The sequence below is a fragment of the Pseudorca crassidens genome, chromosome X (genome assembly GCF_039906515.1).
Source record: "Pseudorca crassidens isolate mPseCra1 chromosome X, mPseCra1.hap1, whole genome shotgun sequence".
In the NCBI taxonomy this organism is placed as follows: domain Eukaryota; kingdom Metazoa; phylum Chordata; class Mammalia; order Artiodactyla; family Delphinidae; genus Pseudorca; species Pseudorca crassidens.
Genome location: NC_090317.1, coordinates 117,583,136 through 117,601,362, shown reverse-complemented (window position 1 = coordinate 117,601,362; position 18,227 = coordinate 117,583,136). Strand labels below are relative to the sequence as shown.

The window sequence follows — 18,227 nt, the reverse complement described above, 5'->3', positions numbered from 1 at the left end:
TGGCAACAAATGTAGCCATCTGTGATGGCTACTTTTGTGTGTCAACTTGACCGGCCACAGGGTGCCCAGATTAAACATTATTTCTGGGTGTGTCTGGGAGGGTGCCTCTGAATGAGATTAGCATCTGGGTCAGTGGGCTCAGTCAAGTAGACCGCCCTCCCCACTGTGGGTGGGCACCACCCAATCCACCGAGGCCTGACCAGGACACAAGGCAGAGGAAGGAGGAATTTGCCCTCTTTCTCTTGCCTAACTGCTTGATCTGGGACACCTCATCTCATCTTCTCTGATCTATCTACACCATTGGCTCCCCTGGTTCTCAGGCCTTTGGACTTAAACCGAATTACACCACTGGCTTTCCTGGGTCTGCAGCCTGCGGATGGTAGACTGTTGGGCTTCTCAGCCTCCATAATTACATGAGGTAATTCCTCATAATAAATATCTCTATCTCCCTCTTTCTATATCTCCAATTGGCTCTGTTTCTCTAGAGCAGGGGTCCCCAACCCCTGGGCCGCGGACCGGTACCAGTCCATGGCCTGTTAGGAACCAGGCAGCCACGCAGGTGAGCGGCAGGCAAGCGAGTGAAGCTTCGTCTGCCGCTCCCCACCGCTCCCCACCGCTCCCCATCGCTCGCATTACTGCCTGAACCATTACTCACATTACCACCTGAACCACCACCCCTGCCCCGGTCTGTGGAAAAACTGTCTTCCACGAAACCAGTCCCTGGTGCCAAAAAGGTTGGGGAACTGCTACTCTATAGAACCCTGGCTAATACACTATCCCTCTACCAAATGAAGCCGAGTTCCATTCATTTTACTGCCGAGGGCACTGAGGACTGGGGTGGGGGATGGAATGACTGCCTGAAGTTACTAAGAGACAGAGCCGGGACTACACCCTGTGCCTCCCAGCCTCAGGCCCAATCTCCTTTGACTGGATTCCTGTCTCCAAGAAGGAGGTAATTTAAGAAATCAAGATCTAGAAAGAACAGGAAAGAGCCCATAAGTGGGCAGTATTAGCATGTAAATGGGACAAAATGAAGCGACAAATCTTCCCATTTCTTTTCCAAAGAAAACCACCTTGATGCCTTATTTTCAGGTCAGCTTATTAAACCCACACTCCAGTGGTAATGACATAAGCTGTATTTGTTTTCTTCCTAGAATTTCATCCTCGGGCTTGGAGGAGGAGAGTTAAGGCTTCCACCTCTGGCAGGGAGCCCTGCCTGGGTCCTGGGGAAGCCTGGACCCCCGCGGCTGCAGGGTGGGACCTTCTGTGGAGGGGGGGGCGTCACACCACGCTCCGGCTCCCCTGCGGAGGGCGCTTTCGGGAGACCTCTACCTCCTGGGCCCTTTTCTCCCTCTCCCTCTGGGAACTCCAACTGGAAAGAGGCAAGAGGCTCTGCTCTTCTAGAAGGGTCAGTGGCTGAGGGCCAAAGGAAAGGGAAGAAAGAACTGTCCTTAGTCTAGGTCACAATTTCTCGGAGGATGGGCAGGTTTTTTTTGGGGGGGGGGGCATTCAAAGGTACAGGATAACCGTGGCACTATTTCCAAGGACATGATCTTATTTGAATGTTTTTAGGGTGGGGCAGGGTTTCATGATACAAGTCAAACCAAAACGGTGTCATCACTATGTCACTGCAGGAACTTTTCAGTCAAATCAGGAGACTCAAGAACATAAATGGAAAGAAGTGGAATTCCATCCGCTTCTTTTCAGCTCGTGGCAGGGAACTCTGGGCTAGGCTCCAAACTTAACTCCGGTATGAGTTCATGTCTCTTTGTTGTGAGGGAAACTTTGGTGGGAAGTATGGAGGCACTGGCTCCAGCAGAAAGAACCCTGGTGGTCCATAGGAACACCGACCCAGCTCAGAAGACAGCTGGGTGGTTGCAGGCTCAAAGTCCTAGTGTGTAATGAAGAAAAAGTACACCTGCCTGACCTTGCCCTCTGCCCTGCACCCTGGGCAGCTGAGTGGGGCTGATCCAGCTGGCAGCTTGAGGGGCAGGGGTTTCTAGGTGCCCCCCTTAGAAACACAACCAACAGGTACAATTAAACATCACTTGGCTATCTGTGGGATTTTCAGGCAAGCATTTTATATGTTTACATTCACAAAGTTAAAAATCTGAAATACAATACTTACTGTGTTTTTTTGAGTTACTATATCCTGAAAAGAAAAGATAGGATCAATATAGCTTTTTTCCAAAACAGTTAATTTCCATAAGCACTAGTAAGCACTCTGTCCCCATGCCATCAACTGGCACCCATTTTAGAGCAAGAGTTAATCATTGGAAACCTCCCCCTGTAAAAAGCTTCAAAATGAATGGGTCTCTAAGAAATGTAAAATTCATGTTCTAAGGAAAATTTATCATGATTGGTTAGCTTTGGAATTCCTGGGGGACATATATGGTTATAAGGATTTTCCCATAGCAATGGCAATGCTTCTGTCCAAAGATATTTTGAGATTCAAGTTCAGGGCTCTGAATGCCCTGCACCTCGCCTTCTCAGTGACAGCAGTGAAGCGCATGGGCAGCCCATGGTAACGTTGGGCCTGGAGCCATTTCTTGAGTCATCAGTGTGAAGGCTGCAGGCCACACCCCGCCCAAGTCAGTCTTCCTACAGAATGGGTGTTGCTGATAGGATTCCTGACACCTCACTATAGGTATTATATTTATATATATTCACTATAGGAATTTTCAAACTCAAACTCAATGACAACAATTTTAGTCGGTTAACTTAGCATAATGGTTATGCAGCCCTTGACTGTATCATTTATGCGCTGCAAGCCATTTGCTGAAAAAAGAAAACATAATTAAACAGCTGTCCCCGTAAAATGTGTTTTACGTGTTCTGAGATTTCTATTTTCTGACAAGTGCAGATCGCTTCTTCTGGTGTCAGATATAACTGAGTACCCATTTCTGTTTTAGGAAGTATTCCATATCATTAAAAATTAAAACTTATCTAGGTCATGGGACTTTCCAGAGGAGTTCACTAACGCACAAATGAGAAAAAAAATTTATTGAATTGGGAAAAAATACATTCTAGTTTCATGTTTCTCATCAAAATACAGCTTAATAATCTACCCTTTCACATCTTCTAATTCTAAACATTTCTAAGCATAACCACTTTAGTGAATATCAGTAAAAGAAAAAAATCTAAATATCTAAAGTAATTTAGATTGGTTTATAGCCTTTTGGGAAACTATTTTACAACGTAAAGTATAATAGCAAAACAGTTTCTTCTTCCACTGTCACACGAATGACTCTTAAAATACAGCACTGTGCTAGGATGAAAGAGGACACACCTATATAAGGTGTATGTGATATATTAACACATAAAGGTTACACATCTGAGATAGGTAGTATTTCTACCAGGAAATAATCCCCAATTGTTACAGAACCCAGAAACATCTGGTTAATATCAGACCTTAAGAAACACAAACAAAAACGTCCAATTTGCCATCACAAAATTGTGTCATTTATATACTAGTGACTTTTAATGCTAAGGCAGCTGAACATTTAGAAATGACGTCCATGAAAGCTAACTCTGAACCACTGGTTCTCACCTCTGGCTGCACATTTGGGAGGTTAAAAAAAAATCCCCTAGAGATTGAGACATAATTGATCTTGGTGTGGCCTGGGTACTGGGATATTTACAAACCCCCCAAATGATTCTAAAGTGCAGTCAAGGTTGAGTAACACTGCTGTAAACAAACTAATCTTTTATTCCTGAAATGATTTAACATAGACCAGGATTTCCTGACTAATGTTAAGATATTAAGCAATATTAATATTAGCTAAATTTTGTAACAACTCACATCTGACCTTCACATTTTACAAACAGGAGCATTTTAAAAAGTACTGTTATCCAAAAAAGCTTGTATCAAATTTGCAAAATACATTTAAAAATTCTCAATAATTACTGAACTGTGTATGAACACACAAATTTTCAGTTTTGCTTGGCTTTAAACTGGGGAGAAAAAATGACAGATTAAATACTGATTACATTTGTGCTAAACGTTTCTACCCATTTTGGTAACTGTTAAGCATCTTCCTATTATTATCCAAGTTGAGATTTTTTTTTTTTTAATGTGCAGGTTTGGATCAAATTGCCCAATAGTGGATTCAAAGTGCTGTGTTTGCTTCAACAGAAACTAACAGGAGTTTTTGCCTTCACCTCCCCACTGAGCTTAGAAATATTCAAGTTGCCTGCAAACGCACATCTCTAGCACATACGCTCACACAGAAGCCGGGAAGTCACCTGTGTGAGCTAGAACCTGGGGGTGGGAAGGAAGGAACTGCACGAGCAAATCTTTCTTGTTTTTCTCCAACCTCCTCTGCTACAGGTACATTTCAAATGAACACACAATACTGCTTTCCCAAAACAAAGTATTCAGGAGAAGGTGAACAATACTCTTTACCTTCAATGAAAGAGCAGTGTCAGCATCGGTGTCGTGGTACAGGATCACATTATTGGCCATGTCAAAGCTTTCACGGACTCCAAGATGGTAGAAGAGGGAAGGCTGTCTGGAGACATTGCTCATGTCCACCACGGCAACATCTGAGATGAACAAGGAGGGGACAAGGTCGGGGGAGAGAGAGGTCATCTACTTAATCTACTTTGTGATGATCGCCAACGGGGAGCTGCTGCAATTTGTATTTCTATCATCAGCCTTTCAGGTAAAGCAGAAGTAAGGAATGATTTGATTAAAATTACCCCCATGAACTGCAGAAGAAAAGCTGAACAGGAATAAAAACTAAAAACCAAAAAACTCTTCCTTCTTCAAAGTGCTGAGAACATAGTCTCACTTAAAAATTGCTGGTGGATTTATTTTAAATGTTATTTTTATTAGGAAATTTATCTTACCCAAAAAATGTATTTAGCTTATATATAAAGTATTAAGTATAATGAAATAAAAGACCATGCACCCACCATGCAGCCCAAGACACAAAGCGCTATCTGTACTGTCAGAGCTCCATACGCCTCCTCGTAATCACATCTCTCCCTCCTGCCCAGAGAACGCCTCCATCCTGATCTCTGCATTTATCAGTTCCCTGCATATATCTGTATATGCATATTATATATTATTATAATTATGAATTCCTAAACAGCATATTGTTTAGTTTTGTATGTCTTTGAACTTTATATAAATAGTATCATACTGTATATATTCTCTGACTTGCTGGTTTTTGGTGTGAAACAACCAACTTGTATGTCTAGCTCTAAGTTCATGCATTTTCACTTCAGCACATGATTTCTTCTTTTCCTATTTCAAACTGTTGTAATGAACATTCCCGCACCACGCTCCTGGTTCATATGTCACCATCAACTGGACGGCACAGATCACATGCCCGTGGAGTTGTGTCCTAGACAGACTTTAATCAAAGAGGGGTGGGATAGGGAGGGTGGGAGGGAGGGAGACGCAAGAGGGAAGAGATATGCAAACATACGGATATGTATAACTGAGTCACTTTGTTATAAAGCAGAAACTAACACACCATTGTAAAGCAATTATACTCCAATGAAGATGTAAAAAACAAAACAAAACAGAGGGGCAACACAGAGCATCAATAAAGAACAAACTTAAATTTGCCTAGTAGCACTGGACACCATTTCAAGTCTAGTTATTTTCAAGAGAGTATCAGAGCTCCAAGTTTGACTGGACTTTGTCCACGATGTACAGCAGAAATTTGGGGAAATAGTGCCCAAACTTATGCTTGTGCTGCTCTGGCCTCACAGGAAGTTACTGAAAATCCCAATGAAACAGAGCAGAGGCGAGGTGAATAGGGACGTGAAGACACAAAAAGGCAGAGAGATGCTACCTCGGCACCAGGCACCGCTGGGAGACCTGAGACCGAGCCCTGGCAAGTCCTGGGTGGGCCTTTTTATTCCCTAATTTATGGGTTGTCTGCTCCACGCCAGGCACTGTGCTTGGTGCCAGGGACAGAAGTGTGAACAAGGCATAATCCCTTTCCTCAAAACCATGCTTGATACAACGGAGGCGACGGGAAGGAAGCAGTGGTTAGAATCAGGGTAAGGAAGGCTAAGATGAGGGGAACAGTGACAGAGGCACCCCTGGGGGGGGCACCGAACCCACACTCGGCTGGAGGGCAGTCAGGGAAGGCTGAAAGCATGTGACCTGTCTGGAGCCTGAGGGTCCATGTGAGGCAGGAAAACTGGGGAGAGGATGGGCGGATGGAAAGGGAGGGAAAAAGCATTGTAGGAAGAGAAGGCAGCAGGTGCAAGCCAGCGGTCAGGGGCGTGTACATGTTGGGGCCACTGCAAATCATTTCACAGGACCAGGACACCTAAGAAGATGAACCTGGAAGGGTTAGTAGGTGCCAGACAGGTGAAGGCGTCTGAAGGCCATGGTAGGGGGGCTGGACACTAGCTTGAGACAATGGGAAACCTATGGAAGGCTGTGGGGTTTCTTTTGGTTTTTTTATTTTCATTATGGAAAATTACAAACATATATGTAAAAGTAAACAGAATAGTATAATGGAACCCCTGTAGCCCCACTTCCCTCAACAATTATCAACTCAGCCAGCCTTGTTTCATCTCTACTGCCAACCACACCATCCCCTTCCATATAATTTTGAGACAAATCCCCGGTACCCTATAATTTCGTCTCCAAATACTTATGTTTCGTTAAAAGAACTCGAAGAAAAAAACAACAACAACAAGTAACCATAGCATCAATGTCTCATCATTATTTTTAAAAAAATAATCATGAAGGGCTTAAACAGCAGACTATCATATCCAAATTCACCCTTTAGAGGTTATTGCTCAAGAAAGGACAAATGTATATACTGAGGAAACACTTTTTACAACCCAGCCTGGTTAATTTATCTCAAATGGATACCTGGTGCCCAGAGTCATCTGCTCAGCTTTGAAACCACACTGCAGCTGAATAAATGAGACGTTCTGCCCACATGAGTTTTCCCTGGACTCTATTACCTTCTCAAATGAAAAAGAATGTGTTTCCTACTGATGTTATTAGGAAATGGCAACACAGATGCTAATTCCAAGGCCGTGGGGACTTCTATAATTAGTTAACAAAGGACAGGAAGCAAATGGAGGAAGACAAAGGAGAGTGGTGGGAAGGGGCAGAGCAGGGATGAAGGACCGCAGCCCCCAATCATACAGACCATTTTCACAGGAAACCTGCAACTTGGTGGAGTAGCTTGTAGCCAAGTAGATTAAATTTTAATCTGGTGACGTGAGTTCCTGCTTTCCTCTGCCCTCGCAATGTTCTGTGCTGAGACCTGTACGCTCGCCTCACCACGTCCGCTAAGGAGCCCCTCCGTGGCTCCACCAAGGGTTGGGATGGAGATTTTTCTTGGTGCCTCATTAAAACAGGACAGACTGAAGCAAGATGGCTACTGAGTGACTCAGGGGGAAATGCTGGACGCGTGCTGGATTCCAGCCCTGAGGAGGACAGCACGGGACTTTATCACGCTACCTCACAAAGGAAATCCTATTCAAAAGGCATGGTTGGGCAAAGCTTTGGCACAGTGACCTGCTACGGAAAAAAGGGCAGAAACAAAGACATGTTTGCTGGAAAATGGGCAAGATAGTTTCACGTCATCTTACTTAATCTTTGCAACGACACTCTGAGTACTCCCCAATCCCGGAGCACGCAAGGGCCGCTGTGCCTGCACGCCCATACCAGGGGGATGATGGCCAGCACACGCCGAGGGAAGAGGCAGCAAGCATCCAAGCTAGTAACAGCCACTCAGTTCCGGAAAGAGGGTGGAGGAGCCCGACTTGAGCTCGTCTTCTCTCACAACACCACCAAAACCACAAGTAACTGCTGAACAACCATTGACAAAAAAGACTGGAAGCTACCAAAAAAGACTTTTTACACTCAAAGACAAAAAAGAAGCCACAGTGAGATGGTAGGAGGGCACTTTCGGAAAATAATCAAATCCCATACCCACCAGATGGACAACCCACAAACTGGAAGATAATTATATCGCAGAGGTCCTCCCATAAGAGTGAGAGTCCTGAGCCTCTGAGTGAGGTCTCAGAGACCTCTGGGACAACACTAAATGCACCAACATTTGCATCATAGGTGTCCCAGAAGGAATAGAGAGAAAGGGCCTGAGAAAATATATGAAGAGATTATAGCCGAAAACTTCCCTAACATGAGAAAGAAAACATTCAACTTAAGTCCAGGAAGTGGAGAGAGTCCCATACAAGACAAACCAAGGAGGAACACACCAACACACATATTAATCAAACTGACAAAAATTAAAGACAAAGAAAAAATATTAAAAGCAAGAAGGGAAAAGTGGGCTTCCCTGGTGGCGCAGTGGTTGAGAGTCTGCCTGCCGATGCAGGGGACATAGGTTCGTGCCCCGGTCTGGGAAGATCCCACATGCCATGGAGCGGCTAAGCCCATGAGCCATGGCCGCTGAGCCTGCGCGTCCGGAGCCTGTGCTCCGCAACTGGAGAGGCCACAACAGTGAGAGGCCCGTGTACAGCAAAAAAAAAAAGAAGAAGGAAAAAGTGACAAGTAACATACAAGGGAATCCCCATAAGGGTATCAGCTGATTTTTCAGCAGAAACTCTGCAGGCCAGAAGGGAATGGCACGATATATTTAAAGTGATGAAAGGGAAAAACCTACAACCAAGAATATTCTACCCAGCAAGGCTCTCATTCAGATTCAATGGACAAATCAAAAGTTTTACAGACAAGCAAAAGCTAAGAGAATTCAGCACCACCAAACCAGCTTTACAACAAATTCTAAAGGAACTTCTCTAGGTGGAAAAAAAAAAAAAGGCCAAAACGAGAATCAAGAAAATTACAAAGGGGCTTCCCTGGTGGCACAGTGGTTGAGAGTTCGCCTGCCAAAGCAGGGGACACGGGTTCGTGCCCCGGTCCGGGAGGATCCCGCATGCAGCGGAGCGGCTGGGCCCGTGAGCCATGGCCGCTGGGCCTGTGACTCCAGAGCCTGTGCTCTGCAACGGGAGAGGCCACGACAGTGAGAGGCCTGCATACCGCAAAAAAAAAAAAAAAAAAAGAAAAGAAAATTACAAATGGTAAAGCTCACCAATAAAGGCAAACATAAAGTAAAGGTAGGAAATCATCCCCACACAAATATGATATCAAAACCAGCAATCATAAGAAGAGGAGAGTACAAATGCAGGATATTGGAAGTGCACTTGAAATTAAGAGACCAGCAACTTAAAACGATCTTGTACATATACACACTGCTATATCAAAACCTCATGGGAGGGACTTCCCTGGTGGTCCAGTTGGTAAGACTCCGCACTCCCAATGCAGGGGGCCAGGCCTCGATCCCTGGTCAGGGAACTAGATCCCACAGGCATGATGCAACGAAGAGTCCACATACCGCAACTAAAGACCCTGCATGCCACAAATAAGACCTGGTGCAGCCTAAATAAATAAATAAATATTAAAAAAAATAAACCTCAGGGGAACCACAAACCAAAAATCTACAATAGGTACACATACAAAAAAGAAAAAGCAATCTAAACACAACACTAAAGACAGACATCAAATCACAAGAGAACAAAAGACGAAGGGAAGAAAAAAAAGACCTAAAATGAACAAAATGGCAGTAAGAACATTCCTATTGATAATTACCTTAACCGTAAATGGATTAAATGCTCCAACCAAAAGACACAGACTGGCTGAATGGATACAAAAACAAGACCCGTATATATGCTGTCTACAAGAGACCCACTTCAGATCTAGGGACACATACAGACTGAAACTGAGGGGACGGAAAAAGGTATTCCACGCAAATGGAAATCAAAAGAAAGCTGGAGTAGCAATACTCATATCAGATGAAATAGACTTTAAAATAAAGAATGCTACAAGAGACAAAGAAAGACACTAAACAATGATCAAGGGATCAATCCAGGAAGATAGCAACTGTAAATATATATGCACCCAACACAGGAGTACCTCAATATGTAAGGCAAATGCTAACAGCCATAAAGGAGAAACCAACAGTAACACAATGGTGGGGGACTTTAACACCTCACTTTCATCAATGGACAGATCATCCAGACAGAAAATCAACAAGGAAGCACAGGCCTTAAATGATATGTTAGACCAGATGGATTTAATTGATATTTATAGAGCATTCCATCCAAAAGCAGGAGTATACACTTTTTTCTCAAGTACACATGGAATATTCTCCAGGACAGATCACATGCTGGGCCACAAATCAAGCCTCAGTAAATTTAAGGAAACAGAAATCATATCAAGTATCTTTTCCGAGCACAATGCTTTGAAATTAGAAATCAATTACAGGACAAAAACTGTAAAAATACAACACATGGAGGCTAAACAATATGCCACTAAACAACCAATGGATCACTGAACAAAGAGGAATTCGAAAACTACCTAGAGACAAATGACAACGAGAACACAACAGTCCAAAACCTATGGGATGCAGCAAAAGCAGTTCTAAGAGGGAAGTTTACAGCGATACAAGCCTACCTTAGGAAACAAGAAAAACCTCAAATAAACGACCTAACCTTACACATAAAGCAACTAAAGAAAGAAGAAAAAACAAAACCCAAAGTTAGTAGAAGGAAAGAAATCATAAAGATCAGAGCAGAAATAAATGAAATAGAGATGAAGAAAACAATAGAAAAGATCAATGAAACTAAAATGTGGTTCTTTGAGAAGACAAACAAAATTGACAAACCTTTAGCCAGACTCATCAAGAAAAAAAGAGAACTCAAATCAATAAAATTAGAAATGAAAAAGGAAAAGTTACAACTGACACCACAGAAATACAAAGGATCATAAGAGACTACTACAAACAACTATATGCCAATAAAATGGGTAACCTAGAAGAAACTGACAAATTCCTAGAAAGATACAACCTTCCAAGACTGAACCAGGAAGAAACAGAAAATATGAACAGACCAATCACAAGTACTGAAATTTAAACAGTGATTTAAAAGCTTCCAAAAGGGACTTCCCTGGTGGTCCAGTGGTATAGAATCCTCCTTCCAATGCAGGGCATGGGGATTTGATCCCTGGTCGGGGAACTAAGATCCCACATGCTGCAGGGCTACTAAGCCTGGGCACCACAACTACTGAGCTAGCGTGCCTCAACAACACACCCCACGTGCTGCAAACTACAACAGCCCACGCACCCTGCAGCCCGCGTGCCGCAACTAGAGAGAGAAAACCTGCACTCCACAACTAGAGAGAAGCCCGCACGCCACAATGAAGAGCACACACCACAACGAAAGATCCCGTACGCCTCAACTAAGACCCGACGCAGCCAAAAATAATAAAGAAAATAAAACAAAAAAAATAAAAGCTTCCAACAAGCAAAAGTCCAAGACCAGATGGCGTCACAGGTGAATTCTATCAAACATTTAGAGAAGAGTTAACAGCTATCCTTGCAAAACTCTTCCAAAAAACTGCAGAGAAAGGAACTCTGCTCATTCTATGAGGCAACCATCACCTGGATACCAAAACCAGACAAAGATACCACAAGAAAAAAAAATTACAGGCCAATATCACTGATGAACACAGATGCAGAAATACTCAACAAGATACTACCAAACCGAATCCAACAATACATTAAAAGGATCATACACTATGACCAAGTGGGATTAATCCCAGGGATGCAAGGATTCCTCAATATCCTCAAATCAATCAGTGCGATACACCACATTAACAAACTGAAGAATATACGGCTTCAAGATGGCAGAAGAGTAAGACGCGGAGATCACTGTCCTCCCCACAAATACATCAGAAATACATCTACGTGTGGAACAACTCCTACAGAACACCTACTGAACACTGGCAGAAGACCTCAGACCTCCCAAAAGGCAAGAAACTCCCCACGTACCTGAGTAGGGCAAAAGAAAAAACAGAGAAAAAAGAATAGGGATGGGACCTGCACCAGTGGGAGGGAGCTGTGAAGGAGGAAAGGTTTCCACGCACTAGGAAGGCCCTTCGCGGCCGGTAACTGTGGGTGGCGGAGGGGGAAGCTTTGGAGCCACGGAGGAGAGCACAGCAACAGGGGTGCAGGGGGCAAAACAGGGAGATTCCCGCACAGAGGATCGGTGCCGACCGGCACTCACCAGCCCTGCTCACCCGCTGGGGTGGGCAGGGAGCTGAGCCTCGGGCTTCGGAGGTCGGATCCCAGGGAGAGGACTGAGGTTGGCGGCGTGAACACAGCCTGAAGGGGGCTAGTGCGCCACAGCTAGCCGGGAGGGAGTCCGGGAAAAAGTCTGGAGCTGCCAAAGAGGCAAGAGACTTTTTCTTGACTGTTTCCTGGTGCGCGAGGAGAGGGGATTCAGAGCACAGCTTAAAGGAGCTCCAGAGATGGGCGCAAGCCACGGCTATGAGCACCGACCCCAGAGACGGGCATGAGACGCCAAGGCTGCTGCTGCCGCCACCAAGAAGCCTGTGTGCGAGCACAGGTCACTCTCCACACCTCCCCTCCCGGGAGCCTGTGCAGCCCGCCACTGCCAGGGTCCCGTGATCCAGGGACAACTCCCCCGGGAGAACGCACAGCGCGCCTCAGGCTGGTGCAACATCACGCCGGCCTCTGCCGCCGCAGGCTCGCCCCGCACTACGTGCCCCTCCCTCCCACCGGCCTGAGTGAGCCAGAGCCCCCAAACCGTTAACCCCGTCCTGTCTGAACAAAGAACAGATGCCCTCAGGTGACCTACATGCAGAGGCGGGGCCAAACCCAAAGCTGAACCCCGGGAGCTGTGCGAACAAAGAAGAGAAAGGGAAATCTCTCCCAGCAGCCTCAGAAGCAGCGGATTAAAGCTCCACAGTCAACTTGATGTACCCTGCATCTGTGGAATACCTGAATAGACAACCAATCATCCCAAATTCAAGAGGTGGACTTTGGGAGCAACGATATATATATATTTTCCCCTTTTTCTCTTTTTGTGAGTGTGTATATGTATGCTTCTGTGTGTGATTTTGTCTGTATAGCTTTGCTTTTACCATTTGTCCTAGGGTTCTGTCGGTCCATTTTTGTTTGTTTTTTAGTACAGTTTTTAGCACTTGTTCTCATTGGTGGATTTGTTTTTTGGTTTGGTTGCTCTCTTCTTTCTTTTTTTAATTACCTAAAATTTTTTTTTTACTATTTTTTATTTTAATAACTTTATTTTACTTTATTTTATTTTACTTTATTTTTTTCTTTCGTTCTTTCATTTTTTTCCTCCCTATTATTCTGAGCTGTGTGGAGAACAGGCTCTTGGTGCTCTAGCAAGGTGTCAAGGGCTGTGCCTCTGAGGTGGGAGAGCCAAGTTCAGGACACTGGTCCACAAAAGACCTCCCAGTTCCACGTAATATCAAATGGTGAAAATCTCTGAGAGATCTCCATCTCAACGCCAACACCCAGCTTCACTCAACAAACAGCAAGCTACAGTGCTGGACACCCTATGCCAAACAACTAGCAAGACAGGAACACAGCCCCATCCATTAGCAGAGAGGCTGCCTAAAATCATAATAAGGCCACAGGCACCCCAAAACACAACACCAGACGTGGACCTGCCCACCAGAAAGACAAGATCCAGCCTCACCCAACAGAACACAGGCACTAGTCCCCTCCACCAGAAAGCCTACACAACCCACTGAACCAACCTTAGCCACTGGGGGCAGACACCAAAAACAATGGGAACTACGAACCTGCAGCCTGCGAAAAGGAGATCCCAAACACAGTAAGATAAAAAAATGAGAAGACAGAAACACACAGCAGATGAAGGAGCAATGCAAAAACCCACCAGACCTAACAAATGAAGAGGAAGTAGGCAGTCTACCTGAAGAAGAATTCAGAATAATGACCGTAAAGATGATCCAAAATCTTGGAAACAGAATAGAGAAAACACAAGAAACGTTTAACAAGGACCTAGAAGAACTAAAGAGCAAACAAACAGTGATGAACGACACAATAAATGAAATGAAAAATACTCTAGATGGGATCAATAGCAGAATAACTGAGGCAGAAGAACGGATAAGTGACCTGGAAGATAAAATAGTGGAAATAACTACTGCAGAGAAGAATAAAGAAAAAAGAATGAAAAGAATTGAGGACAGTCTCAGAGACCTCTGGGACAACATTAAACACACCAAAATTCGAATTATAGGGGTTCCAGAAGAAGAGAAAAAGAAAGGGACTGAGAAAATATTTGAAGAGATTATAGTTGAAAACTTCCCTAATAAGGGAAAGGAAATAGTTTATCATAGTCCAGGAAGCACAGAGAGTCCCATACAGGATAAATCCAAGAAGAAACACGCCAAGACACATATTAATCAAACTATCAAAAATTAAATACAAAGAAAAAATATTAAAAGCAGCAAGGGAAAAACAACAAATAACACACAAGGGAATCCCCATAAGATTAACAGCTGATCTTTCAGCAGAAACTCCGCAAGCCTGAAGGGACTGGCAGGACATAGTTAAAGTGATGAAGGAGAAAAACCTACAACCAAGATTACTCTACCCAGCAAGGTTCTCATTCACATTTGACCTTTACAGACAAGCAAAATCTAAGAGAATTCAGCACCACCAAACCGGCTTTACAACAAATGCTAAAGGAACTTCTCTAGGCAGGAAACACAAGAGAAGGAAAAGACCTACAGTACCAAACCCAAAACAATTAAGAAAATGGGAATAGGAACATACATATCAATAATTACCTTAAATGTAAATGAATTAAATGCTCCAAACAAAAGACACAGACTGGCTGAATGGATACAAAAACAAGACCCATGTATATGCTATCTACAAGAGACCCACTTCAGACCTAGGGACACATACAGACTGAAAGTGAGGGGATGGAAAAAGATATTCCATGCAAATGGAAACCAAAAGAAAGCTGGAGTAGCAATTCTCCTATCAGACAAAATAGACTTTAAAACAAAGACTATTACAAGAGACAGGATGGACATTACATAATGATTAAGGGATCAATCCAAGAAGAAGATATAACAATTGTAAATTTTGATGCACCCAACATAGGAGCACCTCAATACATAAGGTAAATGCTAATAGCCATAAAAGGGGATACTGACAGGAACACAAACACAGTAATGGACTTTAACACTCCACTTTCACCAACGGACAGACCATCCAAAATGGAAGTAAATAAGGAAACACAAGCTTTAAATGATACATTAAACAAGATGGACTTAATTGATATTTATAGGACATTCCATCCAAAAACAACAGAATACACATTCTTCAAAAGTGCTCATGAAACAGTCTCCACGACAGATCATATTGTGGGTCAGAAAATCAAGCCTTGGTAAATTTAAGAAAATTGAAATCGTATCAAGTATGTTTTCGGACCACAACGCTATGAGACTAGATATCAATTACAGGAAAACATCTGTAAAATATACAAACACATGGAGGCTAAACAATACACTACTTAATAACTAAGAGATCACTGAAGAAATCAAAGAGCGAATCAAAAAATACCTAGAAATGACAATGAAAACACGACGACCCAAAACCTATGGGATGCAGCAAAAGCAGTTCTAAGAGGGAAGTTTATAGCAATACAATCCTACCTTAAGAAACAAGAAACATCTCAAATAAACAACCTAACCTTACACCTAAAGCAATTAGAGAAAGAAGAACAAAAAACCCCCAAAGTTAGCAGAAGGAAAGAAATCATAAAGATCACATCAGAAATAAATGAAAAAGAAATGAAGGAAACGATAGCAAAGATCAGTAAAACTAAAAGCTGGTTCTTTGAGAAGATAAACAAAATTGATAAACCATTAGCTAGACTCAGCAAGAAAAAGGGAGAAGACTCACATCAATAGAATTAGAAATAAAAAAGGAGAAGTAACAACTGACACTGCAGAAATACAAAGGATCATGAGAGATTACTAGAAACAACTATATGCCAATGAAATGGACAACCTGGAAGAAATGGACAAATTCTTAGAAATGAACAAACTTCTGAGACTGAACCAGGAAGAAATAGAAAATATGAACAGACCAAACACAACCACTGAAATTGAAACTGTGATTAAAAATCTTCCAACAAACAAAAGCCTAGGACCAGATGGCTTCGCAGGCAAATTCTATCAAACATTTATAGAAGAGCTAACACCTATCCTCTCAAACTCTTCCAAAATGTAGCAGAGGGAGGAACACTCCCAGACTCCTTCTATGAGGCCACCATCACCCTCATACCAAAACCAAAGATGTCACAAAGAAAGAAAACTACAGGCCAATATCACTGATGAACATAGATGCAAAAATCCTCCACAAAATACTAGCAAACAGAATCCAACAGCACATTAAAAGGATCATACACCATGATCAAGTGGAGTTTATCACAGGGATGCAAGGATTCTTCAATATATGCAAATCAATCAATGTGATACACCATATTAACAAATTGAAGGAGAAAAACCATATGATCATCTCAAAAGGTGCAGAGAAAGCTTTTGACGAAATTCAACACCCATTTATGATAAAAACCCTCCAGAAAGTAGGCATAGAGGGAACTTACCTCAATATAATAAAGGCCATATATGACAAACCCACAGCCAACATCGTCCTCAATGGTGAAAAACTGCAACCATTTCCACTACGATCAGGAACAAGACAAGGTTGCCCACTCTCACCACTCTTATTCAACATAGTTTTGGAAGTTCCAGCCACAGCAATCAGAGAAGAAAAAGAAATAAAAGGAATCCAAATCGGAAAAGAAAAAGTAAAGCTGTCACTGCAGATGACATGATACTATACATAGAGAATCCTAAGGATGCTACCAGAAAACTACAAGAGCTGATCAATGAATTTGGTAAAGTAGCAGGATACAAAGTTAATGCACAGAAATCTCTGGCATTCCTATACACTAAGGATGAAAAATCCTGATGAGAAATTAAGAAAATACTCCCATTTACCATTGCAACAAAAAGAATAAAATATCTAGGTATAAACCTACCTAAGGAGACAAAAGACCTGTATGCAGAAAATTATAAGACACCAATGAAAGAAATTAAAGATGATACAAATAGATGGAGAGATATACCATGTTCTTGGATTGGAAGAATCAACATTGTGAAAATGACTCTACTACCCAAAGCAATCTACAAATTCAATGCAATCCTTATCAAACTACCACTGGCATTTTTCACAGAACTAGAACAAAAAGTTTCACAATTTGTATGGAAACACAAAAGACCTCAAATAGCCAAAGCAATCTTGAGAAAGAAAAACGGAGCTGGAGGAATCATGCTCCCTGACTTCTGACTACGAAGCTACATTAATCAAGACAGTACGGTACTGGCACAAAAACGGAAAGATAGATCAATGGAACAGGATAGAAAGCCCAGAGATAAACCCACGCACATATGGTCAACTAATGTATGACAAACGAGGCAGGAACATACAATGGAGAAAAGACAATCTCTTCAATAAGTGGTGCTGGGAAAACTGGACAGCTACATGTAAAGGCATGAAATTAGAACATGCTCTAACACCATACACAAAAATAAACAAAATGGATCAAAGACCTAAATGTACGGCTGGACACAATAAAACTCTTAGAGGAAAACAGAGGCAGAACACTCTCTGACATAAATCTAAGCAATATGTTTTTTGAACCACCTCCTAGAGTACTGAAAATAAAAACAAAAATAAACAAATGGGACCGAATTAAACTTAAAGGCTTCTGTACAGCAAAGGAAACCATATTCAAAATGAAAAGACAACCCACAGAATGGGAGAAAATATCTGCAAACAAAGCGACAGACAAGGGATTAATCTCCACAATATACAAACAGCTCATGCAGCTCTATGTCAAAAAAAAAAAAAAAAATCAGAAAATGGGCAGAAGATCTAAATAGACATTTCTCCAAAGAAGATATACAGATGGCCAAAAACCACGTGTAAAGATGCTCAACATCACTGATTTTCAGAGAAATGCAAATCAAAACTACAATGAGATATATCACACCTCAGACTGGTCAGAGTGGCCATCATCAAAAGGTCTACAAACAATAAATGCTGGAGAGGGTGTGGAGAAAAGGGAACCCTCCTACATTGTTGGTAGGAATGTAAACTGGTAAAACCACTATGGAGAAGAGTATGGAGATTCCTTAAAAACCTAAAAATAGAACTACCATATGATCCAGCAATCCCACTCCTGGGCATATATCCGGAGAAAACCATAATTCAAAAAGATACACACACCCCAATGTTCACTGCAGCACTATTTACAATGGTCAAGACATGGAAGCAACCTAAATG

The 18,227-nt window shown here is 42.5% G+C and overlaps 1 protein-coding gene across 1 annotated transcript in view; it reads right to left on the bottom strand.

Annotated features, from left to right (window-relative positions):
* The window catches only part of MAP3K15 (mitogen-activated protein kinase kinase kinase 15), a 149,219-nt gene that overhangs the window by 112,501 nt on the left and 18,491 nt on the right, over positions 1-18,227 (bottom strand). Inside the window, 2 exon segments of the mRNA XM_067723097.1 lie at positions 2,129-2,152; positions 4,406-4,545. Of these exon segments, the coding sequence (XP_067579198.1) occupies positions 2,129-2,152; positions 4,406-4,545 (164 nt within the window).